The sequence below is a fragment of the Medicago truncatula genome, chromosome 1, assembly GCF_003473485.1.
Source record: "Medicago truncatula cultivar Jemalong A17 chromosome 1, MtrunA17r5.0-ANR, whole genome shotgun sequence".
In the NCBI taxonomy this organism is placed as follows: domain Eukaryota; kingdom Viridiplantae; phylum Streptophyta; class Magnoliopsida; order Fabales; family Fabaceae; genus Medicago; species Medicago truncatula.
In genome coordinates this window covers 25,939,376-25,966,743 of record NC_053042.1, presented here as the reverse complement: position 1 = coordinate 25,966,743, position 27,368 = coordinate 25,939,376, and the positions used below count along the sequence as shown (strand labels likewise).

Sequence of the window (27,368 nt, the reverse complement as noted above, 5' to 3'; positions counted from 1 at the left end):
GGCAGTTTTGGATGGGGGAAAGAAACGACAAAGGAATTCTCTCCTCAGTTGGTCCCATGAGGTAATGGAACCAGGCTTCAAAGAATTGAACCAATTGCTGGCTTTATCTTTTAGAGAAAAAGGGAAGAGATGTAGCCTGACGGTTTCTTGGTCGTCTTTGCAAGTTACACTAAGTCTCCAAAAGGTTGAGATATGTAAATTTGGGTCCTCGGAAGGTGATCAAGAGAACTGGTTTTGTTGCACCAGAATTAGTAGTGCAGGTTTTATTTTGAAGTTGCTACCTTGAACTGTTGGGTAGACTATAATAGTGCATGGCTCATCCGAAGAAGGGATCGAATACTCCTTAAGAGTGCACTCCTCAGCCATGTTATCTATTATCTTTAAGCCACCCGAATCAAGTGTAGGAAAAAGAAGAAGGGAAGAAGAGGGGAGAGAAAAGAGTTCTAATCACAAAGAAAGAATTAATTAAATTAGTTTACTCCCCGGCAGCGGCGCCAAAAACTTGATGAGATAAAACCGCAAGTGCACGGTCTTACCGAAGTAGTATAAAAGAGTATCGTTCCGACAGGGAGTAGTTCAACTTAATTAACCTTTAGAGGTGATTAGAAGAGAGAAGAGAATTGTAAGTTGGGGGTTTTTAAACGGTTAAAAAAGCAATATAATAAAAGAGCCTTGGGATCGTTGGTTTCATCTAAATAACAAGTCCTTCTCAAACCAAAACCATAAGCTTATAATGTTATGTTAGACCTAATTTCTCAAGACAGTTTCTCTTAAGTTCCTCTAGCAACCAAGCCTATTTCGCTGACTTGATTACTATTGGATTTTGGTTCCTCTAACAACCAAGCCTATTTCGCTGACTTGATTGTTATTAGTTCCCTTGAAGATCGAAACTATATGTCTCAAAGATTGCAAAGCCTATTTCGCTGACTTTGCAATCCTTGTCTGAATTCACTTGTTCGAATATCAAAGCTCCACTTTCGTTTTATGAATTGATATTTGGAATAATGGACGAACAATTATCAAACCCTCCACTTTCGTTTCCACAGTTTGATAATGGTTAATCCATGTTAAGACGGTGAATTCAGATAAGAAACTAGGGTTACATAAGATTAAGGCTTAGGGCTTGGTTTGATTAGGATTATGTCATTTAGACTTATCCAACAATCCCAAGACAAGAAGAAGTCTACTCACTCATGTTCATCGTAGACATGGGGGAGAAGAGAGAAAGCATGAAAGTAAAAGACAAGAAAATAAAGGAAAGGAAAAGAATTTTATTTAGAAAAGCAATTGTCACTTATTGTATTCCAAGTAAAGATGAATATTTAGTGATGGCTAGCTACTCTATTTATAGTACACAATTGACTTAAAATCTAAGCAAGTATATTCCTAGAATATTCCTCGGTAGATTGTGCGCCAAAATAGAATAGCTTGGAGTCAAAGCAAAAGCAGCAAAAGGCATCTGGAGGGTGGCACGGCCGTGCCAAGGCTAGCACGGGCCGTGCCAGGCTTCTGACTTGTGGGAGATATATTTTGTTTCCCAATCTTCATATTTTTGTGTCCAATCTGCTCCAAATCCCTTTCTTTTGCTCCAAGACTCTCTCCATCCAATATTCTTCCCTGAAATATAAGAAATTGCATTTTAAAGTAAACTATCCTAAAAAGGAAATAATACTAATATAAAATTATATAAAATCTAATTAAAACTAAACTAAAAAGCATATTAAAATAACATATAAATGACTCATCATGTACCACCAGAGAGGAAGGTTGAGTTTTCAATTGACCTTGTTCCGGGAACGAAGCCGGTGTCGATGGCACCTTATCGTATGTCAGCTTCCGAGTTAGCTGAATTGAAGAAACAGTTGGAAGACTTGCTTGATAAGAATTTTGTAAGACCAAGTGTCTCACCTTGGGGAGCGTTGGTATTGTTGGTAAAGAAGAAGGACAGTAGCATGAGGTTATGCATTGACTATCGTCAGTTGAATAAAGTTACAATAAAGAACAGGTATCCACTTTCGAGGATTGACGACTTGATGGATCAGTTAGTGGGTGCAAAGGTTTTCAGTAAGATTGACTTGAGGTCAGGTTACCATCAAATTAAGGTGAAGGATGAGGGTATGCAGAAGAGGGCCTTTAGGACACGATATGGTCATTACGAATACAAGGTGATGCCTTTCGGTGTTACTAATGCGCCTGGTGTGTTCATCGAGTATATGAACCGAATTTCTATGCTTACCTGGATAAATTTGTGGTTGTGTTTATTGATGATATTCTGATCTATTCAAAGACTGAAGAAGAGCATGCAGAACATCTGAAAATTGTGTTGCAAATATTGAAAGAGAAGAAGTTGTATGCTAAGTTGTCGAAGTGTGAGTTCTGGTTAAGTGAAGTAAGCTTTCTTGGCCACATCATTTCTGGTAGTGGTATTGCAGTTGATCCGTCAAAAGTTGATGCAGTATCGCAATGGGAGACTCCGAAGTTAGTGACTGAAATCAGAAGTTTCTTGGGATTGGCTGGTTATTACCGCAGGTTTATTGAGGGATTTTCGAAGTTAGCACTTCCGTTGACTCAGTTAACCTGTAAGGGTAAGTCGTTTGTGTGGGATGCTCAGTGTGAGAGTAGTTTCAACGAGTTGAAGCGAAGATTGACAACTGCTCCTATTTTGATTCTACCGAAGTCGGAAGAACCGTTTGTTGTGTATTGTGATGCGTCCAAGTTGGGCTTGGGTGGTGTTTTGATGCAAGATGGAAAGGTAGTAGCTTATGCTTCTAGGCAGTTGAGAGTTCATGAAAAGAATTATCCTACGCAGGATTTGGAGTTGGCTGCGGTGGTTTTTGTTTTGAAGATTTGGAGGCATTATTTGTATGGTTCCAGATTTGAAGTATTTAGTGATCATAAGAGTCTAAAATATTTATTTGATTAGAAGGAGTTGAACATGAGGCAGAGGAGATGGTTAGAGCTGTTGAAGGACTATGATTTTGGTTTGAATTACCATCCAGGTAAAGCCAATGTGGTTGCAGATGCCTTGAGTAGGAAAACGCTGCATATGTCTGCTTTAATGGTGAAAGAATTCGATTTGCTAGAACAGTTTAGAGACTTGAGCCTTGTCTGTGAATTGACACCTCAGAGTATACAGTTGGGGATGCTGAAGATTAATAGTGATTTCTTGAATAGTATCCGAGAAGCTCAGCAAGTGGATGTGAAGTTTGTTGATATATTGGTTGCTGGTAATGGCATAGAGGATAGTGACTTCAAGGTTGATGATCAGGGTGTGTTGAGGTCCAGAGGAAGAATTTGTATTCCTAATAATGACGAGTTGAAAAAGTTGATTTTAGAGGAAAGTCACAAGAGTAGCTTAAGTATTCATCCGGGAGCTACAAAGATGTATCATGATTTGAAGAAGCTGTTTTGGTGGTCCGGTTTGAAGCGTGACGTCGCTCATTTTGTGTATGCATGTTTGACTTGTCAGAAGTCTAAGGTTGAACATCAGAAGCCTGCAGGGTTGTTGACACCGTTGGATATGCCGGAGTGGAAGTGGGATAGCATTTCTATGGATTTCGTGACGAGTTTACCTAACACTCCGAGAGGGCATGATTCTATATGGGTTGTGGTCGACAGGTTGATGAAGTCGGCGCACTTTATTCCGATTAATATCAGTTATCCGGTAGCTCAGTTGGCGGAGATTTATATTCATAACATTGTGAAGCTACATGGTGTACCGTCGAGTATTGTGTCGAATAGAGATCCGGGGTTCACTTCTAGATTCTGGAAGAGTTTGCAAGACGCTTTGGGTTCGAAGTTGAGGTTGTTCGGCTTATCATCCGCAGACAGATGGTCAGTCGGAGAGGACGATCCAATCTTTGGAGGATTTACTGAGAGTGTGTGTGCTTGAGCAAGGTGGAGCTTGGGATAGTCACCTACCGTTGATAGAGTTCACATACAACTACAGTTACCATTCGAGTATTGGTATGGCACCGTTCGAAGCTTTGTATGGTCGGAGGTGTAGGACTCCTTTATGCTGGTTTGAATCAGGAGAGTGTGTTGTGTTGGGTCCGAATTTGGTTCATCAGACTACGGAGAAAGTCAAGGTGATCAGAGAGAAGATGAAAGTGTCGCAGAGTCGACAGAAGAGTTATCATGATAAGCGTAGGAAGGCCCTTGAGTTTCAGAAGGGTGATCATGTATTTCTGAGAGTTACTCCTATGACGGGTGTAGGACGTGCATTGAAGTCGAGGAAGTTGACTTCAAAGTTCATTTGTCCGTATCAGGTATCAGAGAGGGTTGGAACAGTGGCATATAGAGTTGGTTTTCCACCACATCATTCGAATTTGCATGATGTGTTTCATGTGTCGCAACTTCGGAAGTATGTAGCGGATCCTTCGCCATGTTATTTCAAGAGATGATGTGCAGGTTAGAGATAACCTGATAGTTGAGACCTTACCGTTGAGGATTGAAGACCGTGAGGTGAAGAAGTTGAGAGGCAAGGATATACCTTTAGTGAAGGTTGTTTGGGGTGGAGTAACCGGTGAGAGTTTGACTTGGGAGCTGGAGAGTAAGATGCGGGAGTCGTATCCAGAGTTGTTTGATTGAGGTAAGATTTCGAGGACGAAATTCTATAATTTGGGGAGAGTTGTAACGCCCTAGTCGTTATTTTATTTATTTTAGAATTATTCAGAGTCTTTTATGTGTTTTTCAATAATATTTGTGATTTATGTCGTGTGTTATATTTTATTATATAGTTTATTTTTATAATAATTAGAATAAGTGGGAAATTAATATTATTTTGGAGGTTGGGGAGTTAATTAGAATTTAATAGAATTAAGGGGAGTTTAAGGAAATATAGGGAAGTTACATTTTGGGGAGTTAAGAAAGAAAGAGTCAGAGAAACGTTTTACATGAAAAACAGACAAGTTTTGGGAGAAAAGGGAGAGAAGAGCAAGTAGAGCCAAGAACCAATTTTTGCGGTGCATTTCTTCTGCAAATCTAAGGTAAGGGTGAGGTTTGCTTCAGTAGTGTAGATATTGAATTCTGATTTTGATTCTAACAAGTTTATGTGAGAATTGGAAATTTTGGGGTTTATGTTGATTTATGGGTTTTGAGTGAATTGAGCGTAGAGAGTGATGTTTTGGGGTTAGAAATGGGTTCTGAGTGTGAACAGCATTTCATTTCACATCTGTAAACTAATTTGGGGAGTGAATTTGAGGAAAATAGGATTTTTGGGAAAAACCTGCATTCTGCCCGTATAGACATTCATCGCTCGCCTCGCGAGTAGCATGAGCTCGCCTTGGCGAGAGAGCAACTTCATGGCTCGCCTCGCGAGCAAGAAGACTCGCCGTGGCGAGTACCAGTGAGGAAACCTGGATTTTCAGATTGTTGCTATAAGCCATAATTTGGTTAGTTTTGAGTACCTAGATGATTTTGGAGAGGACTGGAGCAATTTTTAGATTAAAAGGATGATTAGGGAACTTAAAAATGAAGATTTAGTGAGAAAAATGTCAAAGCTCCCGAGAGTAGCCTTTTTCTGTTCGCCTTGAACTCGCCACGGCGAGTGACCCTTATCCTTGAGTTCGCCATAGTGAGTAGAAGTACTCGCGAGGCAAGTTGCCCAGTATTTGAGTTGTTGAATTCTGTTTTGGATGTTTTGAATGGAACTTGGTGTATGAACATGATTATGATTAATTGTGTCTTTTACTGGATGGTTGGATTGATTAATGATGAACTGTTGATGACCGTGTTGTATGTGTACATTCATTAAATCATACAAGTGTTGAATTATGAAGTGGTGAGTCATATACATATATATGCATTTGTTGAGTTGTATGTAGATATACACAAGTGGAGTTAGTTGCATAAGCACAAAAGCGGGATGGCTTCGGTCCTGGAACGCCTTGTCGTTCAAAGCGGTGGAACACTTTGTTGTTCAAAGCGGTGAGGACTTATGTCCTGAAAAAGAATGCTTTAACCATTCGATTAGCGGTGAGGGCTCCGACCCTGAATATGGTACCACATGCATTGTAGAGGAGTCTTAGTGGAGTTGTGGAGTTTTGCATGCGTCGATGTTGTTGGTTTATTTTTATTTTTTTTTAAATAGATGCAAAGAGCATCAATTCAATATAAAAAGCAAAAAGAGTACAAGAAAGAAAAGGGGGGCCGAACCAAAACCTTTTCAAAAGGTGTTAAACCTGAAATTGGGCATACCCAACCTATTCCTAATGTACTCTCCCCTAATAAAATCAGGGATAATATCTGACCAAAATAAATCAAAAGAAGAGAAAGAGAGGCCCAGGTTTGCAAGGCTATCAGCACAAGCATTCCCTTCCCTATATATGTGTGACACCACAAATCTCATATTTCTAAGTCTAAATAAACAGTTTTGCCATCTGTTTCTGAGGCACCAAGGAACCACTGACTTTGACTTGAAAGCCAAAATAACTAATTGGGAGTCTGATTCAAGCCAAACATTTTGAAAACCTTTGAGATAGGCTATTTCAATGGCAATCATGGTCGCCACCAGCTCAGCATGGAGAGCATCTTTACTTCCAAGCAATTGAGAGAAGCAACCAATGCACTCACCTACACTATTTCTAAAAATACCACCTGCAGAAGCTTTAACTGGGTTCTTTGTGGAAGCTCCATCTGTGTTCACTTTAATCCAAGAAGCTAAAGGAGGTGACCATATTACTTCTTTGATAGTTGGAGCTCTGGGAGGTTTGGTGTTGACCTTGCAAGCTTTAAGGATACGAAACTCTAACATGTCTCCTCTTGCCGTTTGTTTGGTGTTATTACCGGCAATGGAAGTTTTAGCAATAATTAAATTGATGGCTGATTTCCAATGAAGCACCTTGTCTTGGAATCTTATTTGGTTTCTTCTAAACCAAATAGTATTAAGGATATTTACCATACAAGCTTTAATGACAAGTTTACATTGTTGGGACCAATTATGTTGTTGGTTTTAATTACCATTTGTTGTTGATGTTGATAATGATGATATTTATATATGTTGATGAATTATTATTATGATAGGGTGTTAGATTCAATTGATGCATTCATTATCCATATTTATTGTTGTGAATCTCACCCCTTCTACTTGAAAATGTTGCCCTTCCTATGGGTAACTTGCAGGTGATCCTGAGTAGTAGGTGGTGGCTCAATGTCTAGGACTCTGATACGTCGGGATGGGAATTACTTTATTTACTTTTCATTCCTATGTATCAAATTTTGAACAATGTTGATGAATTTATGTTGAGGCCTTTGTGCCAGGATTTAATGTTGAGAAATATTTCCGCTGCAAAATTATTGTTGTTTATGAAGGGTGTTTATTAAATAGTTTTATGTTCTATTTAAGAAAATTTTAAAAAGTAGTGTGACATGTCCGTTTGGGATTTACTCTGATGATGAATTATTTATTATTAAATTGATTTTGGGTAACGGGGTGTTACAAGATGTACTTAATGGTTTCCAGCACCCTGCATAAGGATTTCCAGCACCCTGCATAAAATTATGCCAAAATCATTTTGCTGTGAAAATGATTTCTGTGAGTTGTACTCCAAAACCATTTATGGATTTATGTAGGGTGCATAAGGATTTCCTTATGCACAATAACCGCACCCAGCTAAAGGAACATCATAAAATTGCACTAAATCGGAGCATAAATTTGTACTAAATCGGCGCATAAATTTGCACCAAATAAGAACATATAATTGTACTAAATCTACACATAAATATGCACCAAATCATCACATAAATATGGTAGAATCTCCCTCTTTTTAACTTTCTTCTTAAACAAGCTTTAATCAGCTTAAAAACTCGATCTTTCATCATATTTGATCCTAAAATAAAAACAAACAAATTTGAAGTAAAATAGTTATAAAAAGAAACTTAAACAAACAAAATTCTATTAAAATAAACACTTAAAACCATATAAAATACGATTTATCAAGCTCTACAGTTAAACGTGCTTGACTTTGAGTAGTCTTTCCTAGTAAACGTGCGAGTGAGGGAAAAACACGCTGAAAAGATTCGTGTTGGTTTGTAGGGCCAATCAACAATACTTAAAACCGTATGAGATGTTACAACAACTTTTATATTCTCCATTGGATCCTGGGCTTTTTGAGTTGTTACACTCCCATCAAATATATTCTTTCTTCACCCTTTGCTTGTATTCTCCTTGACAAATCCCAAGCCTATACTACTAGGGCAACCTAAATGGGTTCCATTCTTATCTTAGTTATAAGGCTATGTACATGCTTGTATGAGTTTTTTTTTTTTTTTAGGTTAGACTTGTTTCCTAACCGTAGCATGGCTTGTGCTTTGTGATAGTGTGTCTTCTAATTATACACGTTAGATCGTTTAAAGGGTCCTGCCAACAACCGATTCAACATGGTTCAATTTATTTATCTATTTATAATGGTTCAAGATTATTTAGGGCACATAAGTCTCAAAGAAGATTCATTGATTAATTAATTATATAGGAGGTATTGACTTTGTTGAGGGTGTGTATAGGATAATACGAACATGTTTTCTAATAATATCTTAAAAAAAAAAAAAAACATAAAGAAAATAATATAGTTGGTTGAATAATACTTGATGGTTTATTAAAAATAAATCAAATATATTTACTAATTAATGAACAGTATTCATGCCAGTGCCACCATCTTTTTCTTTTTACTTTTTGATAATACTGATCTCATGCCATCTTTGAATGTGCAACTATATATATAGAAAATAGAATACGTATAATCTTAAGTCAGGCTTTGAAATTTTATTAATAAATTACGAAGTCCTGTCCAATGTCAATTTTATCCAAGTTGTGAGAACAACGCTAAAAAAAATATTTATACACCTTGAACCAAAGATAAAGGCTTAAATATAAAAATAGTCCCTGCAAATATCTGACGTTTTAGTTTTAGTCCCTATAAAATTATTTTTTTGTTTTAGTTCCTGCAAATATAGAATATTTGGTTTTGATCCTTGGTATTTTGTTTTAATCCTTGTAAAATCATTTCATATTAAAATTGGTCCTTATAATATTCATTTTAGTCCTCGTTTTGAGGGACTAAAATCAAATATTCTACATATTACAAGGACCGAATCCAATATGAATCAATTTTACAAGGACTAAAACAAAATATCAAAGACCAAAATCAAATTTTTTATATTTGCAAGGACTAAAACCAAAACAATATTCTTACAAAGATCAAAACGAAAATGTCAGATATTTGCAGGAACTATATTCATATTTAACCCAAAGATAATTACGTTTGCAAGCTGTTTTTCATATGACTGTAATAATTATTCTATAGATATTCCGCACACCTGAAAACGAGTTATAAGATTCCAACTTGTGATAATATCTTTTTTCAAAATCAAGGAATATTATCACATCTATCATAGTAATTATTCAATGGCATAGTTAAGAAGACAATATGTAATTATATTATTTAATATCTCTGTCGAAATCATTATTGGTAAATGTTACCTCTCCAAGTTAACAAGAGATTACAAAGTATGAAAAACAAACCTCACACTTTAGTAAAAAAGATTGTCAAATATTTTTTTCATCTCATATATACTTAAAAAATGATCAAAGTGTGCACTCTTATCATTTTTAGTAAAAAATATATTTTATATTAAGAAAAATGGAAAATAAAAAAATAAAAAACTATTAAAATTTACTAAAACTGGTAATGTTCATTCCTGAAACACCTATAAATAAAGAGATCTTTTTGGTAATGCTAAGGAGAGGTTGGATTTCTTTGTTGTTCATGGCAGCCAGGGATAGAAGGTCAAAACAGGTAACTAGGAGAAAAGAATTAGATAGGAAAACAAAACAAAGAAAACCAAGTTACAACCAATGCATCCTTATTAATGGGAGATAATCACGAGGTAACAAAGATTGATATAGTACATCGATAGAACACTAATTAAAAATCGCTAAAAATAAAAATGATGAATTTGTAAACAAACTCATAACATCCAAATTAATAGCGTAGAATAAAAAAATACCTAAGTCTACAAATATGATGACCTTCAAGTGCCTAAAATACTCATGTCTCTAAATTTGAAAAATGGACTACTTTAAAGTCTTTGATTGAATTTGCATTGAATTGAATTAATCTTTCAATCTGGATCGGTTGAACGCTGCACCAAAATGGGAAATAAAAAACATTGAATAAAATGAGAAATTAAAATAAATGTCACACTAAAACGAAAAAATCACACAAAAATACGAAAGAAAAATTAAGTTGATGTGAAAACCACTTATTTAACTAAAAGAGAAATTGTTCACGTGAGCTTAACTCAGTTGGTAAGGACAATGCATAATATATGCAAGGTCCAGGGTTCGAACACCACAAAAAAAAAAATTGATTTGGAGGGGGTTATTATGAGTCAAATTGACTAAAAACATTGTCCCCGTGAGTTTAGTTCTGTTGGTAAAGACAATATATAATATATGCAAGGTTTAGAAAATTGACTTTGAACCATACAAAGAAAAAAGGGGTTGTTAAAGAGAAAGCGGTGGCTGAAAAATAGAGTCTCTGGAGTGGCCAGACAATTTTTATTTTTGTAAATGAGACGTGTGTGTATATATATATATAGTTAAATATGTTTTTGGTTTCTATATATATATATATATATATATATATATATATATATATATATATATATATGGGATGTATTAAATGAGAGGAGTGGTTATTGTGAGAGGGTGAGAGGAGTAAATATAGACCATTAGATCTAAATGAATGGTGCAGATTAAAAGATCCACTTAAAATATATATACAAGTACACCTCCATTTACATTCTTCATAAGACTCAACATGAGTATTAATGCATAGACTTCAAGCAAAGACTCGACGATGCACAAATCATCAAACTATATTATACAATTATCACCATAATAGAATATATTCACCAAACCAATGTAAAGCACATCTCCAATTACATTCTTCATAAATTCACCACCATTTCATTATCAAGTTTTTACGTCCACGCAATCAACAAGTCATATTCAATAAAGAGTCATCAACATATTCATCATCAACAATTAATACCACAAGGAAACAATATCGTTTCAGGAGCACAATCGCGTAAACAAGCAATTCAGGACATCATGATAACCTATATATTAAACATCAATCAATCATTGATTACTTCTTATTTCACCATGTTATCATGTTTACAAAGTCATGTGCAAGTTATAAGATCATAAAGATTTATTTTGACAAAGTTCATCTATTTTCACAAAATCACCTATTTTCATTTTCAACAACAAAATGAGGGCTTCAAGTTCTTACACATTATTAAAAACTTCTTTACAAACTATCTAACATCTTAGTAAACCAATCAAAGCCTTTTCGTTTCACAAAGTTCCTTTGTTTCGCCAAGTTCCCAAAGTTCGTCTCTTTTTAACACATGATTCAAAACCAAATCAAATTCAAAGGAAAGCCATGTCTAAACACTCTTAGAAGTTCAATTACACTTCAATTAAATAGGGTTAGGTGTTTGGAACTCATAGGAATACTTAAAAGACCCGAGAAATGCGAAAAATCAGCTTTCGGGGCACCTGCAGGACACGCACGGCCGTTCCTGATGGACGCATGGTCGTGCTGACCAAGTGCGAACCATTCGCACGGTCCGTGCCTCCAGGGGGTACGGTCGTGCCTTTGTGACAGCACACAATTTTCCGATTTTTCGTTTTCGCCATTTAGCGCATAAAATTCCGATCGTTGATCCATTTTTGATTATGTTTTCTCCATGCGTTCTAATCACTTAAACCTATCATATTCTACTGTAGAATCATGTTTCCATATCTCAAAACAACTTACTTCAATTCTTTCAAAATCACTTATTTCTCAAAAACACTTAAAACGACATTTTGTTCAAAAACCTAATTTTCTTCCAAACAATCCCACATCCAAAACTCATAGTTCAAAATAGAAAATCCATTCATCTTAACTCAACACAACACATCATCAATTCACTCCAATTAATCAAAATGAAACTTCTCCATTCTTGATCCATTTTCTCAAATATCATCAAAACACCAAAACATACTCAAACTTCACAATTATCATCTTCAAAATCATAAATTCTCATCAACAACACATACCTAACAACAATTATCACATATTCATTATGAATTCACCATCAAGTAAGAACAACATCATCATTTTCGACATTTTAAGCTAAAACATCAACATAATCATTTCAACATAAATAAACAATGAAATTTAAGTACCCACAACAAGTTTCTTACAACTTTCACATATTCAAAATCATGACTTAATTAGGAGCACAAAAATCAACATTCAAAATCACAAAAATCACTTATGACCCATAAGTAGAAAAATGAAGATTATAGCTTATTTGATGAAATATGACTATCCCCCTTATCTTAACCTTCAGATTCACTAGTTTAGGCTTCACTCTCCCTTCTAGCTCATTGGCTCTAGATTTTCTCTTCTCCAAGTTCTTCCTCTTCTATTCTTTTATTCTTCTCTCTATCCTCCCACTTTCTCTCTATAGTCACTCTATCTATTGTTATGAGAATGAAATGTTTCTAACCCTAATTTTTCTTCATGAGTTAGGTATATATACCACTCTCCAATGAGATAGGTTACTAATATTCACAATGGACCTAAATTCTTACTAATAATACTCACTAACTTGCTAAAATATTGAATAGTTACCATTTTGAAATAATTACCACAAGTTACTACTAACTTAGTAAAAATAACTATTCACTTCAAAACACTAAAATAATCTTAATTCTAAGATTACTAAAATACCCTTACTTAACGATTTACCAAAATACTCTTAGTCTTTAAAAATGACTAAATTACACTTCAATGCTAAAATTCCGATAATCCCAATTCAAACACACAAGCAAGCAATTAAATACATATTAAAAAAATATGAATAAATAATAAAATAATCCTACCTAAAAACGGGCTGTTACATCTTACACGTAATTTAAGTTTATTAAAAAATGTATACTTCTTTATCTTTATTATAAGATTTCAATGTAAATTTTAAAGATAGTAAGAAATAGTTAGAGATTAACTTCTATTATTAACAATTTTACACGTGCATATATTTAAATATGTGTCCATTTTATATGAGTATAACTAAATTGCTTTTTCATATTAATTTTTCACATTTCATGATATATTTGTAAAATTATTTAAGAATGTAGATAGAAACCGAGTTGTTCGGTGAGGATAGATGAGTGGCAACGGTGGCAGATAATGCTCCGGTATGACACTAATAATTTCTGGTACAACGACAATGAATTTATGCGGTGGAACAAAAGATGTTTGCAGGCGCGTTAGCTATCCGATGCTTAAGTCAGTAAAATTGAGAAAGATTGTGTAGAAAGTGTTGTGTAATGTGAATCGTACATTTAGGATGAAGTTCCCCCTTGTGCACGTTGAGCTTAACCGTCTCCGGGTTATGCATCGTGTGATTAGAGACGGTTATATGAAAAGTGTAGGGTGATCCTCGTGTGGGGGTGCGCTTCTGTGTGGCGCGTTGCACTTGAGTTGACGTGCTCTTTCAGCCGCGAAGCCTTAAGGCGATTGTTAGCCTGTATTTTTGACAGGCTAAATTAAATGTAGTCAATGAAGTTTGACTCAAATTTTGAAGAAAGTTAATGAGTTTGACTCACAAGTCTGATCAGATTTATTGACTTGAAAGGGATTTGCTGCTTTTTTGGTGAGGGTTCGACAAACAAGCGGGAGTCAAAGAGAAGTTGATGTCAGATAAAGGAAGGAGCCAAGTGTTACTATCGAAAGACATTGTTTGAAATTCAAATATGTCTGTAGTAATTATTAGCAGTTACGTTCGACCGTATCTATGTAGCTAGTTACTTTGTATAAATAGTAGTTTTTCTTAGGAAAAACATGTCAGAGTTCAATCATACAGAAAACTAACACTCAAACTATCCACATTCAAAGAGAAACGCGTAACAAATCACAATGTATGAATCTGTGTACCAATTTACATTCAATTTATGCAATTTAAGTTTATTCCTTTAAATTCCTGCCAATTTACTTGTTCTTTTCAAACAATTTATGTAACACCCCGTTACCCAAAAGCAATTAAATAGCAAATATACATCAGAGTAGTTCCACAACGGGCATGCTACACGTCATTTCAAAATTTCTTAAATAGAAAATAAAACTATTTAATCAAGCAACTTGTTATTTATGAAAACATAGCAGCGGAATAGTTTTCGAAATCCATAATCTCATGAACATCCAACAATAGTCTAAGGCATTAAAGGCCTTAACATAATTCAACATCATAGTTCAAAGACAACAAAAGGCTCCACACCATAAGTTCCAAAATTTGATACATGGAAAGGAAAAGCAACAATAATAAAAATGATAAATCCCATCCCACGTATCAGAGCCCTAAACACGACTTTGAGCCACCACCTACTACTCAGGATCACCTGCAAGTTACCCATAGGAAGGGCAACATTTTCAAGCAGAAGGGGTGAGATTCACAACAATAAATATAGATATTAAATCTTCAATTGAATCTAACACCCTAGAACTTCAATATATTATCTTGCAAATATTAATAATTTATTCACAAGTCACAACAACATCACCATAATAATCCACTTAATAAGTATGTATACAATGTACATATTACCACAACATCAACAAGACCACATGATCACAATGAATATATATAAATAAATGTATATTCAACATCAACATCATCCATCAGATAAAACTGAAACAACAACCAAGACTCATGCAAATGACATGACCACTGCTAAGACACCATCTTAGACTTCTTAATGAAATGCATTATGCATGTGGTACCAATCAGGACCGAAGCCCTCACCGCTGTTGAGCAACTAGTACTCCAGGACCGAAGCCCTCACCGCTGTTTTTATGCATATGCAATGGACCTACTTGTGTATATCTACATACAACTGACCATGCAATGCAACTCCATGTGACTCCACTTAAACGACATGTATGATTAATAATTAAAACATACAATGCATTCCTCATCATCAATCAACAACCAACAGAGATTCAACCATTCAGAATGATGCACAATTAAATATAATTATGCTTAAACAACAACACTCAAACCTTACCATCCAAGCAAGCAAAACTGCACTCAAAACTGCACAGCTCGCATCGCGAGCACATCTGCTCGCCACGGCGAGTTCACAAAAACACTAGCTCGCCATGGCGAGTTCAAGGCGAACTCGAGGCGAGTGGAAATCAGGTACTCTCGGGAAAAAGTGACATTTTCTCACTCAAACTCCAATTCTAAGCTCCCTATTCATCTTTTTAACCTAAAACTTCCACCATTCATCATTAATATCATCTAGGTACCTTAAACCATTCCAAAAACATCTTATAACAACTTTTCAAAAATCACATTTTTCTGGGCTTGCTCGCCATGGCGAGTTGGACTGCTCGCGAGGCGAGTGATGAAGTTGCTCACTCGCGAGGCGAAGCATGAATGCTCGCGAGGCGAGCGATGAACTTCTGTACGGGCAAAAAACTGATTTTTCCCCAAAATCCCATTTTTCTTCCAATCACTCCCCAAATCAGTTTACAGATACAAAATTAAGTGTTCTATGCAACCAGAAACCAATTTTAACATCAAATTCAGGCTTACAACTTCAAAAATCCCATCTTCAACATAAAACCCAAAATCCCCAAATTTCACTAAAACCTGTTAAACTCAAAATCAGAATCTAAAATCTACACTATTGAAGTAAACCCCACCCTTACCTTAAATTTGCAGAAGAAATGTGCAGCAAAAATCCACTCTTGGTTCCTCCTTGGTTCTCTCTTGTTTGCTCCCAAAAACTGCTTCTACGTAAAACTGATTCTAACTTCTCTGTATAACTTCCCTCTTAAAAGTAACTCCCTTCTATTTTCATTTAACTCCCTTTAATTATAATAAATATTAAATAACTCCCCTAACTCCAAAATAACTAATATTTCATACTTATTCTAATTATTATTAAATAAACCATATAATAAAATAATACACCACTTAATTCACCCAAAATCACACACATATATATATAAACATATGCATATATTCCATATAAATCACCAAACCATCATATATAAATATATATATACTCCACATAGTTTAAAATTAATTAAATAAATCACTAGAGCGTTACAACTTACGTTTACCCTTTGAAGATAATTAATCTCGACAGATTCAACCTTTGTTGAATTCGACGGTTATATTCATAATTCTGTACAACAATATCAAGAACATTCATCATTTTCTAAAAAATAACAAACACAATATGTCCTAAGATTTACTGGTTGATCTTGCAAGTAACTATTTTTAAACTCGCGGTTGTTTACCAAAAACCAAGATAAACAGTAGTGTAAGTTTATGCCACGTGTTGACGTGTGACTGATCTTCTGTCCCGTCAGAACATAAAAAAAATAATAAAATGCATTAAATAATTTGAAAGAGACTTATATGTTGTTTCATATAAGATTATGCGAATTTTTAAAAAAATTTGTTAAAAGGTCCACCATTAAACATTTTTGAGAATTCATACTAGAGATATAGAGAAAAATATAACAAACAAAATTGAGTTAAAAATGATCCTAAAAAGTAAAAAGAGAACCGCGTGATGAAACTACGTGTAAGTTTGCATGGAAACGTTAATAGTAAAAGTTGAACAAAAATAAAAAAACAAAGACTTTTTAGTCATTTCCACACACAATATCATTAACTAAGGGCTACACAAAGGAGCCATACCTGGTTCTTACATTTCACATAAACGTGGTTTTTCTAATCAAACAAAACGACAGTATCTCTTCCTCTCAAGTGGTTCAATTTTCAGGATATATATATATATATATATATATATATATATATATATATATATATCGGTCCTAAAATACAAGCAAAAATGAGTCAATACAGGTTGAATTTGGTACGAATTTTGAACCAAATACATTAACTTTTGTTAATCAATTTTTATTTATATTTTGGACGGAGGAAGTATATATATATATATATTGAGAGAAAAATTTGTAGAGGAGGATATCCTGGGAGAACCGCTTTATCTACAATATTTTAATATTTTGTAATAGTCAAAAAGATGAGAGAGAAAACCAAAGGGGAGAGAGAAATACATATAGATATAAAGGAAAGAAAAAAAGTTTTGTTGTTTAGTTTCATGGCATTGAAGTCCATTTTCTCTCTTTAATATCACTCTCTTCTATACCCTATTTCAAATAAGTTTATAACCGACTCTTCCTCATATAAAGCTTCTTTTCTCTATCTCTTTGTGTAGACAAATGAAATGATTTTAAGGGCAAAAGACAGAAACAAGTTTAATTATTAATGGGGTTTTCTTTGGCTTTTGAAGAAGCTGAACAACAAGAACAAGTAGATGCAAGTTTTTTAGGTACAAATAACAATTCTATGCTCATGGCTTCCAAAAACTCACATGAATCTCTTCAACAACAACAAAATCTTCTTCATCATCATCAACAACAACAACAGAATCAACATCATCCTCATCATATGCATGACCATCAAATTTCTTTTGGAATGATGCCATCTTCATCTTCATCCTCTATGCCTAGCAACTACTTGTGAGTTTTTTTTAATTTTAATTTTTAATTTTTTATATTTTTTTGTAGAATAATAATATTTGTCACAATCACACTTGTTTACTTTCTGCAAAGCTGTTGAATAACTGATCCCGACATGCTAGTTTCTTATGAAAACAAATAACCAATTTTATTTTATCATTTTAATATATTATGATTTTTTTTCTTATGTCATTTTTAATGTGTTTTTTTTTTTTGTTTGATCTCAGAAACAAAGATTCAAGTGCTTATGATTTAGGTGAATTGGATCAAGCATTTTTTTTGTATCTAGATGGACAAGCACAAGCTGATCCTTCTAATGTTCCAGATCAAAGACGTGAGCACTCTCTCTAACTCTCTCTGTGTGAAAAAGAATTTCACAAATAAAAATAAAATATATTTCTGTTTTCAGTATTAATTTTTGGTCAAATTCAGTAAGATGAGCATGCACTTTCTTGCATAATTTTTCATATCAATTTTAAAGATTCTCTGTCTAAGGGTTTGTTTTGGTCACAGAAGATTCATATCTTATCTTCCGTATACTAGTACTTTTATTTTGACTAGATCTTTTCAGAGAAGAAAAATAAAGCAAAAGATTTGGAAGAAAAAAAACTACAAAAGAAAAAAATATTTTCTCTCTAATTATCTTTCTCCAATTTTGATTTTATTAATTTTTTCTTGTTTTTTTTGGCTTAAGATCATGACATGTAACAAACCTTGGTGTCATGATATCCTCACAAAAAGGTGCTATGCATTGAAACATGATGCTTTATTTTCTCTTGACTTTCTTTAAAACCCTTTGTCTTCTTCAACAAAATATATGTGATTTGTCCAAGTTTTACATTTCCCATAATTAAGATAAGACTTGCTAAGATATTATTAATGATAGTGATGAATGAAATGAATTGTATTAATTAATGTATGTATTTGTTTCAACAGAGAATTCATCATCATCAGGAATGAAACCACCACCAACTCTTAACATTTTCCCATCTCAACCAATGCATGTAGCACCACCACCATCTAATTCAAAGGTATAAATTATAATTATAATTAACTTAACTAAATTGTCAACTAACAATTATACTATATATATGATATATAATGTAACATTGAGTTGACAATCTCATAATTTAGTTAGCTACTAATAATATAATTTATAGTTGAATATTAACATTATATTAAAATATTGTTTGATAATTTGTATTTGGTATAGGTTAGCATGGGATTAACCTCTCCAATAACAAGTGGCTCCAAAAAACCATCTCAACCGTCCATGGAGTTGGCAAACCAACGAAATGAAAACCCTTCTGCACCTGCACCACCAAAACCTGTCAAGGTAGGTACATTATAATATACAATATACATCATTTAATATTTATTTATTTATTTATCTATTTTTTTTTTCTTCTTCTAATTAATCAACTATACAATATAAATGATGTATGGCAGAAAGAGAATAATCGCAAGGGTACAACTTCAAGTTCTGAACATGAAGGACCAAAAACACCAGATCCTAAGGTTAATTAATTATATTAATTAATACATCTTAATTTAATTTACTTGATTTTCTCTTCCTTGATATAATAATTAAAAAAAATGAAAATATTTTGCACAGACTCTTAGAAGACTTGCTCAGAATAGAGAGGCAGCAAGAAAAAGCAGGCTTAGGAAAAAGGTGCAGTGAATTCCCTTACAGGATGATTGTTTTTTTATTCCCAAAAACTGTAGTATTTGCTTTTATACATTTTAGGCAAAAAGTTCTTGTCAAAACACTTTTTTCTTATATACTAATTTATTTATTTGTTCCTCTCTTTTTTTCAGGCTTATGTTCAGCAGCTAGAAACAAGTAGGATTAAGCTTAATCAGCTTGAACAAGAGTTACAGCGTGCTAGAGCTCAAGTAAGGAACTAACCTCCATTTTTGTGTAAAAACTAATCGTTAAAAATCGGTATCAAGACTGGTACCGATTCTCTCTGGCGAGTGCACGGTGCAATCTGCTGCAGAGTCGTTGGATTGTAAACGTGAAAATGATATTAATATTTTTCTCCGAATATACTTCTAAAATGAAATATAAGCAAAAATATTTATATATACATAGTCAAAATTTCGAATAGATACATTTTAAATTTTGAACTTCTTAGCCTATCTAGGTTCGTCTAGTGGTATTGGCTTGAGACTTGGGAGTGTGCTCCTTCTCAAGGTCTCAGGTTCGATTATCTCTGGTGTCAATTTGAATGAGCTATTTTAGCTTCTTCAAAAAGAAAATGAACTTTTTATTTTTTATATATATTTCATTTTAGTGGGAGCAGTATTTTCTCTCTTTTGATCCATCTTGATCCAACAATAGTAGAGCAAAGGACCTAAAAACAATGATTTGTTTCATTTTTAGGGCGTGTTAATGGGTGGAGGTGCAGTTTTGGGAGGAGACCAAGGAATTCCAATTTCTCTGAATAGCATTAGCTCAGGTATCTTTCCATACTAATAAAATCAAACCATAAAAGTCCCCGTGAGCATATCTCAGTTGGCAGAGACATGCAATGTTATATGCAGGGGCCGGGGTTCAAACCCTAGACACCCCATTAATTTTTTACTTGACAACAAAAATAAAAATCAAACCATAAAATATTGTAACAATCTTTTTGGAACAAATTTTCAGAGGCTGCAATGTTTGATGTGGAGTATGGGAGGTGGTTAGAGGAGCATCACAGGCTAGTGTGTGAGCTAAGAGCAGCACTAGATGAACATTTGCATGAAAATGAGCTTAGGTTATATGTGGAAAATTGTTTGGCTCACTATGATCAAGTAATTAACCTCAAAAATATTCTAGCTAGAACAGATGTGTTCCATCTTGTTTTTGGAATGTGGAAAACCCCAGCTGAACGTTGCTTCATGTGGATTGGTGGATTCAGACCATCTGAACTCATTAAGGTAAACAAATGTTGCATCAATGATCAACCTAGCCTTATAGAAATATTGGTTTTAAATTGCAGTTACAGTCAGGGTCGGCCCAATGGGTGTGCAAGGTGAGCCACCGTTAGGGCCTTAAATCTTTGGGGTCCAAATTTCTTGAAACATTTACAAAAAATACGTGTCAAATTTAGGAATTTGTGATCAAAATTGCGGTTATGATGCCATTACCGTCAGGGTTGGCGCAATGGGTGTGCAAGGTGAGCCACCACCCAGGGCCTCAAATCATTGAGGTCTAAATTTCTTGAAACATTTCTAAAAAATACATGTCAAACATATGAATATGTGATCAAAATTGCGGTTATTATGGCGTTAAAGATACCTAAATTTTTTTTACTGTTCGATCAACCGCAATCTTAAATGATGATTGAAATTTTAATTATTTGCATGGGACCCTCAAAATTTTGTGACAACTAGATGATAAATCAACAAAAAAACGGGTGTTCTATATATCTTTTATCTGAAATTTAGCAATGTCTAATCTTGCACATTAAGAAAAATATCCATCCTTTTTTATTTTTTTAAGCAAATAGTTTTTTTAATATTGAATTTGACTAAAACTGTAGTTGGAGTTCCCAAAGTAAATTTAAGGGTAATGGATTTGATGTCATGAATGGATGTGGAATTAAAGGTACATTGAAGATTTTCAGTATAGAGTTAGGTTTCATTCCCATAAAGCCATACCTTTCACTACAATTTGTTATTGGAATCAGACAAATGGACTAAGATGGAAATAGAAGAAAAGTGGCACAGGTCTCTATCTCTCATTATCTATGGGAATGAGTTTCCAATACCCAATTTTCTCCCTAATTGACCATAAACTCGTGTAAAACAAGTTGATCACTCCTTCTTACAACCTCAGTCGATCACTATTATAATTAAAAATCAATAGTTAGATTCATTCATTAAATAATGTATGCGTTTATAATAAAAATTATATATATTATTAGTTAAATGAATCTTAAATGTAAATTTTTGCTTATAATAATGATCAGATGATATATTTAGTATTAGTATTTTCTACGTGCCAGTTGCAAGAGTGTATTTTACTTTTGCTTGTAAAAATATTTAGGCATGTAAAAAAAATGGACCTCTCAAAAATGGACCCTTATCATTTTATTATGAAGTAAAATTATTTTAGAATAATAAAATAGTAAAAACATTGTACCAAAATAAAATAAAATAGTAAAAACATGTATTATATAGTTTTTTGAGTGAATTAATATTGTTTTATTTGATGGATATGTGTTTTAGATAATTGTAAGTCAAATTGAGCCTCTTACGGAGCACCAGATACTTGGTATATGTGGGTTGCAACAATCAACACAAGAGGCAGAAGAAGCACTTTCCCAAGGGCTTGATGCACTCAACCAATCTCTTTCAGAGACTATAACATCAGATTCTTTAAGCAATCCTCCTAATATGGCTAACTATATGGGACAAATGGCTCTTGCCATGAACAAGCTCTCCACTCTTGAAAGTTTTGTGAGACAGGTATGTTTCTTATTCTTTGACTAATATAATTCATATTCTCCCAACAACTTATAATGTTTTGCATTTTCCCAACAGCTTATAATGTTTTGCATTTTCTTGGAAAAACCCATTTTCATATTTTTTTTTTCCATATTAAGATTGAATTATATGGTCCTCGTGAGCCTAACTCAGTTAGCAGGAACCTGTATTATTATATGCAGGGGCCGGGTTCGAACCCTGGACACCCCACTTATTCACCTTAAAAAATGTGAAATATAGCTACTACACTGCTTGACCAATAAAAAAAGATTAAATTATATGATAAATTGATTATATAAATGTTTTAAAAGTCTTTACAATAATTTTAATCGAATTGCTATTGTGGTTGTATCAATGAAACTTTTCTATTTTTCGTTAAGTTGATGTTCACATCACATATTGCATCAGATGCCCTTGCTTAATTACTAAATTGGGCAACACTTTTTTAATTTTTTTATAATTTTACAAAATATCAAGGATGCGACATAAGATCTTCTCCATTTATGTCTATCTCCATTTCTTACATTTAGAGAGATAAATACACATAAAATCTTGAAAAAAGTAAAATATAATTAATTATTGTGGAACTCACTTAGTGGTAGGATCCACTATCTATTTTTTGTGTCTATCTCTTTGTAAATTGCAAACTCCATTTATTTTGCTAAATGCAGAGGATCTTAACCCACAATTTATACCATGGAACATATATATTATACCAACAAATAAAATAAAAAAATAAATAATCAAAAAACAAATGTTCATCATTTCAAATTGAATTTGTGGTGCAAGCAATGTTGTGAATAGTGTGTGATCTTGGTAAACTAGTTTTGTGGTCCCACTTGAAATTTTTTACCTAGTTACTATAAGTCCATAACTGATCTCGTGGGAATCAGGTAGGAACAAGAACCTGTTCCTTCAATCATATGGGTAGGGACACCAACTCCAACCCTCACATTATAAACTACTTGCATGCATTCCTCACTCTCATGAGGTTGTTACATAAAATCTACGAACCTGGATTTTATAATGTGACTCTTAACTTTTTTTTTTTTTTTAGAGGAAATTAAATATGACTCTGATTTTGATATTAGAAAAGTTTGTCAATGCTTAATTATATTTTTTTTACAAGATATACAGCTAGAGAGGGGAAAGACACCCATTTATATTTTAAGAGTATTTTGCAATATAAGAAATTATTGTTTGTTAATATACTCCTTACATAAAATAATACAAACTGGAAAAAGACATAGAAATGAAGAAATACCAAGTTATTTAAGGATAATTAAATCCATTTAAATGTAAGTCTAGATTTGTATTTTAGTTTGAAAGCAGTTATTTTTAGTTATATCACAAAAATATTTGTACTTTATTAGGATCGAACACTAATCGAGAAGAATAAAGATTGGTAGACACCTTTAATGTGTACACGTTTGTGCCACTTTAGAAAATCTCAGTTAACCGAATATATGGTCTGTGTGACCACATTTTTTCAGTTGCGTGACCACTATATAGAAGCTGAAAAATGTGGTCACGCGCACAAATAAATTCTGGAAAAATAATGGTCACGCAACTTAAAATATATGCTTACACAGACCGTATATTTGGTTAACTGAAATTTTTTAAAATGGTATAAATGGATGTACACATTAAAAGTGTCTACCTACTGCTCGATTGAGAATTACACTTTTATCACAATATAAGGTACCAATATAAGGACAAGTTGCACGACCTTTAAGATATCTTTCATGGTTGTTTGTGATTCATGTAAATGAATGAAGATATTAATTAATCATTGAATTTATAACATTGAGTATCAAGGTTACTAAATGAACAATGTGACATGGAACATAATTTCATCCAAAGATACATTTTGAAACCCATATCTATGTGATGTCATGGTCGTAACCGTAACTTGAAGACATAACATAGAGTCCTCACCATAACTTGTTGCTTTTTAGCTATTCTAGAATACAAACATGTAACTTGAATACTTTTCTATTTTTAGTTTATATCTCTACACTATACTGAGAAGTTGTATAATTGTGTAAAAAAATGAAAGGTTGTAACGGATTTGAACGTGAATTGGTCTAATTCATACATATTTGCCTAAGATGGTGCTTTTTTATCAACCATAATAGCATTTTAGTGAACCTACAAATTTTTGTTTAAATTATATTTTCCACAACTTTCATAGTACAAACTCATTCATTAATTTAAATTCATGTAATTGATTTGGTTTCGTACTTCTTTTTAAGTTGACGACAAAGTTAATCAATTTAATCTTTGTTAAAATAAAATTTATTTTTGATGAAATTTTTATAGTTTTAATGTTGAAAAGTACAATAAGAGGTGTATCCAATAAATTAAAAAACAATTTGGAGGCCTAAGTGTTAGCCTTACCCTTTTGAGGGTTTGACAACCCATATACATAAGTCCAGTTAAACATGATTGGTTCAAATTGTAAAGTCTGAGTATTTAAAAGTTATATTTAACCATCAGGACCTAACCCTCTAACGAGAGGTAGTCACGTCTCGATAGTTCCGAGGTTAGGAATCGAGGAGGAAATTTTGGGGTTTAGGGGGGCATATAAACAATTTGAGTAAGGATCTTTTCCATTTTATAATATTTTTCAAAAAAAATTGAGTTTAACTCAATTGAAATAAAAGAAAATGATCCTAAATGAAGAGATGCCAACTCCAACAATCCAAGGACTAAAGAGCAATTTTCAAACAAAAATACTTCAAGTCCAAAAAAAAAAATAACTAAAAAAACAATAACATTTGGGCTCTGTTGTTTATATTTTGTAATTTTGTTTAATTGCATAGATGAATTAGCAGTTCATATATATTCAATTGAAGAAAATTTTCAGTTATTGAAAATTACTTTAAAAACCCCTCAAATAATAAAAAAAAAATAAAAGGAGCAAAAACTCAAAACTTTTCCACCGTAGAAAAATTGACCAAGTTGTTTAGACATCCTAAATTTCATTGTGAACTTTGCTAAATAATAATCGATTTTAATTACAAGTCTCCAACTGATAATTTATTTGAATGATCTATTCAAAGTAATCAATCACAACAAGAATAAGAAACTTAGGAATCATTAGGTAGACAACATTATCATAATCATTATATTTGATTTTAATCTCTCAAGCAACCTTTCTTGTTTAATTAATTTTTAAGCTTGTCCCTTTTCAATTTTGACCAGTTTTTAGTTTTGGTATACCTATGATTCAAAACTCTTTTTTTTATCACTATATTTCTCTTGTGTAATTGTTCAAAGTTTTACTATGACTGATCATTATTTTTGTTGCCGTTTGAAAAAATTTACATCTAATTACTGTTTAGTTTTAATTAAGAGTCCAACTTTTTCAATATGCTAGTACATATTTTCTTCATATAATTTTCATGGCTTGAAATATGTTCACCAATTTATAATTTTCAAAACTATATTTATATTAATTAATATAAAGTAGAGAAGTCTTTTATCAATAAACTAGAGAAGTCAGTTGATTTAAATTACTGGTAAGAGAATTGAATAGTCTTCTATGCATTAGAACAAAAATTCAAATCCTATTACAATTATTGAAAGAAAAATCTAGTAATAATTAGCATATAGTATGTATTTTCAAGTTTGTTTATTTTTAGAATTTGACTGAGAAAAGAAGGTTAAATTTATTTGTCTGTTCATTTGCTCGAAAAGTCAGTCTTATTAATTTCTGTATATATGATGTCTAAGTGTGAGACCATATAAATTTATAATCATAAATCATAATCTATTTTGTATTTTCAACTAGTAAGACGGTTGTTATTTTAACCTATATTATATGAAGCATAGATACTCGTCAGATTAGACGTGTTCCGATGTCCGATACTGACACGACACCGACATTTTTAATCACACTGAATTATGTCATTTTTTAAATTATTAACCATGTCGGCGTGTTAGTGTCCGTGTCATATCTGATGTCCGTGTCTGTGTCCGTGCTTCATATACATAATATAACTAAACTATAATAATCTACTAAAATCAACCCTTTTGGGCTGAGTTTGAATTTGACTTAGAATATATTAAACTTATAGATGGAAAATGATGAAAATGTTAATTTGAAAACTCACTGCAGGCAGATAATCTGAGGCACCAAACAGTTCATCGTCTGCATCAGTTGTTAACAGTTCGTCAAGCTGCAAGATGTTTGGTTGCAATGTCTGAGTACTTTCATCGTCTTCGAGCATTGAGTTCTCTCTGGTTGACCCGTCCTCGCCAAGAATAGTGTGAGTGATGAGTGTGGTAGAATTAGTAATACTAATAGTGTCACATAGCTATGTGCTATGGCTTAGCTAGATTTATATATACATATATATAGCCTTGTTGTTTAAATATATATTCTATTTTATTACTTGGTTAAATTGTTCGTTTGATCTTTTAACTATTTATCTGGTATCACTTTGGTACCATAATTATTTTTGGTCCATTTGAGTCCCTTAATTTCATCTTCGTTATATATTTTAGTCTCTTCTGTTAAAGGGCTAACCTTAAATATTTAAGGTGGATCAATATTATAGGTAGTCCACCATAGACTTCATTAATTTTTTAATCATAACCGTTTGATATAATTGTCAAAAAATTAACTATTCACTCTTGAATCTCTATGGTAAGTAATAGTGCACACCACGTAATACCTTTTTCCATTTATTCATCTTCTTTCATCTTCTTCACCATCTTCAACATCACCTTCATCAACCTTCATAGCAAAATCAGACAAAACAACAAACTAAATAAAAAAAAAATTCATAAATTTTTTACCATCATCTTCTCATCACTAAACCACTATATATCATAAAAAAACACCCATAAATCCAATTCACCTACTAATCAAAACACAAATACAAAATCTTCTAATCTTATAAAAACACAAAACTAATTCCTCCAAATTTCATTCAACTGTGTATGATTGTGTATGTTATTCAATTTAGCCATTTTACTATGATATATTACACTTGGGCCCTTCTTTTCTATGTTCCCTAACTTGATTATTGTAACACCTTAAACCCTAAAGCGCTAAATTATGCAAATAATACAAATCAAGCAAAGGATCTAGATACTACTTCTCCTATAAGTTCAACATGCATATATAATTTTTCTCAAAACATCGCAGCGGAACAATAATATCATCACATCAACAGCTAAATAAAACATCTCCAAGTATCCATCTCACATAATCAAAATACATCTCCAAAATAAACTGTCAACTCAACACACTGAGTG

At 33.1% G+C, this 27,368-nt stretch overlaps 1 protein-coding gene across 1 annotated transcript; it reads left to right on the top strand.

Annotated features, from left to right (window-relative positions):
• Nucleotides 1-17,186: 17,186 nt before the first annotated feature.
• Nucleotides 17,187-26,593, top strand: LOC25480382 (bZIP transcription factor TGA10). The gene is made up of 11 exons (XM_024774521.2): nucleotides 17,187-17,621; nucleotides 17,849-17,955; nucleotides 18,558-18,652; nucleotides 18,835-18,957; nucleotides 19,071-19,139; nucleotides 19,237-19,296; nucleotides 19,443-19,520; nucleotides 20,011-20,086; nucleotides 20,278-20,549; nucleotides 21,843-22,082; nucleotides 26,224-26,593. The coding sequence occupies exons 1-11, from the start codon at nucleotides 17,368-17,370 to the stop codon at nucleotides 26,371-26,373; spliced, it is 1,524 nt and encodes a 507-aa protein (XP_024630289.1). The 5' UTR covers nucleotides 17,187-17,367; the 3' UTR covers nucleotides 26,374-26,593.
• Nucleotides 26,594-27,368: the final 775 nt, after the last annotated feature.